Genomic DNA, 2500 nt, shown 5'->3' with positions numbered 1-2500 from the left:
GCTACATAAAGTGCATCGAGTGCAAACCGTACAGACAAAAAACAACCAGACAACACAAGACAGTGTTGGACAAATACACAACACAAGTTAACACAAGAGAGCGCCGACCAGTAAACCTGCTGTATACTCTAAATATACAGTACTGTGCAAAAGAGGACTATAAAGACTATGAACAAAGAGTACATGTAAACACACTCATTGCAGTGTGTGTGTGTGTGTGTGTGTGTGTGTGTATGAAGGGTGTGTGTGAGAGGTGTGTGTGAGGAGAGTGTATGAGGGGTGTGTGTGTGTGTGTGTGTGGTGTGTGTAAGGGGTGTGTGTGTGTGTGTGTGTGTGTGTGTGTGTGTGTGTGTGTGTGTGTGTGTGTGAGAGGTGTGTAAGGGGGGTGTGTGTGAGGAGAGTGTGTGTGTGATAGGTGTGTGTTCGAGGGGTGTGTGTGTGTGTGTGGGGTGTGTGCGTGTGCGGTGTGTGTAAGGGGTGTGTGTGTGTGTGTGTGTGTGTGAGAGGTGTGTGAGGGGTGTGTGTGTGAGGAGTGTGTGTGTGTGTGTGTGCGGTGTGTGTAAGGGGGGGTTGTGTGTGTGTGTGAGAGGTGTGTGTGGGGGGTGTGTGTGTGAAGTGTGTGTGTGTGTGTGTGTGTGTGTGTGTGTGAGAGGTGTGTGTGGGGCTTGTGTGTGTGAGGGGTGTGTGTGGGGTGTGTGTGTGTGTGACAGGTTGTGTGTGTGTGGTCTCCACAATGCTGTGTGCTTTGCGGATGCAGCGTGTGGTGTATATGTCCATGATAGAGGGGAGAGAGACTCTGATGATCTTCTCAGCTGTCCTCACTATCCTCTGTAGGGTCTTGCGATCCAAGACGGTGCATTTCCCAAACCAGGCAGTGATGCAGCTGCTCAGGATGCTTTCAATGGTCCCTCTGTAGAACATGATCAGGATGGGGGGAGGGAGGTGGGCTTTCCTCAGCCTTCTCAGAAAGTAGAGACGCTGCTGGGCTCTTGGTGATGGAGCTGGTGTTGAGTGACCAGGTGAGGTTATCCGCCAGATGAACACCAAGGAATTAGGTGCTCTTGACATTTTCCACTGAGGATCCATCAATAATTAGTGGAGAATGGTTGCTCTGTGTTCTCCTGAAGTCTACAACCATCTCTTTAGTTTTGTCAACGTTCAGAGACAGGTTGTTGGCTCCACACCAGGCTGTTAACCGTTGCACCTCCTCTCTGTAAGTTGACTCGTCGTTCTTACTGATGAGACCCACCACGGTCGTGTCTTTGGTGAACTTGATGATGTGATTTGAGCTGTGCATTGCTACACAGTCGTAAGTCAGCAGAGTGAACAGCAGTGAGCACACAGCCCTGAGGTCTCCCAGTCAAGAAGTCCAGGATCCAGTTGCAGAGGGAGGTGTTCAGGCCCAGTAGGCTCAGCTTCTCAACCAGGTGCTGAGGGATGACTGTGTTGACTGCTGAGATGAAGTTTATGAACAGCATTCGTATGTAAAGTCGAATCTAATGTTTTTGTTTACTGCAGAATTCCATACGTGTTTTTTCCGGGTTTTGAAAAAAAAATAAAAAAATACAAATAATAAAGAAAAATAATAAAAATCAAGACAAAACACTGAAGGATAAACTGTGGCCAAACAAACACACACACACGCGCGCACACAACGCACACGAACGACAACATGGAAAAGTTTATAAATAAATTATTTCATCAGGAATTAAGGAGACAGTGGGTGGTAGTAGTGAAAGTGTTTGTGTGTGTGTGTGTGTGTGTGTGTATAATACTAGTCTCCCTAGTCTCAGTCAATTTTATATATTACTGCCGAGCGCCACCTGCTGCACACACACACACACACACACACACACACACAGTTCAGTATTGCACAGCAGTGTTTCAGGTGATTGGAGAAGTGAATGCGGGTTGGTGTGAAGTGTTTCCTCTCCTCGTGCATTAAACCTTCATCATCTCATCATTATTCATTCTGCACAAGTGGAAATACTACATCACATAATACTCACTCTATCTACTACCTAATATCAATTCAATACAGTTTTATTTGTAGAGCGATTTTAACAGGGGACATCGATAAAGTGCTTATAAAGAATGTATAAGATTGTTCCTTATAATTGTAAGTTAGTCCCTAAATATTGAGTCAGTGGCGACCTTTGCATAAAAAGTCCAAAACTCCCTACTCGTCTGTCTGCCTGTCTAAGTTCGGAACTAAAATGCAGGCGGAACTATTTTGCGGTGATCTGGAGTTCCGGTCGGAGCGGAAAGCGCGTGCACACAGCGTGGAGCAGAGTATCATGGCGTGTGTAAAGAGTCAGCAGTGTTCAGTGTGGGTCGGAACCGAGACTGGCATCCTGAAGGGTGAGAGAGCTCTCTGTCTGTCTGTCTGTCTGTCTGTTTTTCCGTATTCGAAAACAACGGGATTTAAACTGTTAGCGCAATGATTAGCCACAAGTGCTAACTGTCTCTCACACACACACACACACACACACACACACAC

At 46.5% G+C, this 2500-nt stretch overlaps 1 protein-coding gene across 2 annotated transcripts in view; it reads left to right on the top strand.

Annotated features, from left to right (window-relative positions):
• Nucleotides 1-1861: 1861 nt before the first annotated feature.
• Nucleotides 1862-2500, top strand: part of wdr74 (WD repeat domain 74) — a 20643-nt gene continuing 20004 nt past the window's right edge. For both annotated transcript variants that reach the window (XM_083569457.1, XM_083569456.1), the window contains exons 1-2: nt 1862-1910; nt 2205-2361. In XM_083569457.1, coding sequence (XP_083425583.1) covers nt 1905-1910; nt 2205-2361 — 163 coding nt within the window. In that variant the 5' untranslated portion in view covers nt 1862-1904. The remainder of the gene's footprint in view (nt 1911-2204; nt 2362-2500) is intronic.

The sequence above is a fragment of the Silurus aristotelis genome (assembly GCF_946808225.1).
Source record: "Silurus aristotelis genome assembly, chromosome: 18".
Lineage (NCBI taxonomy): Eukaryota > Metazoa > Chordata > Actinopteri > Siluriformes > Siluridae > Silurus > Silurus aristotelis.
Note: the sequence above shows the minus strand (reverse complement) of the source record. Positions and strands in the feature narration are given on the sequence as shown.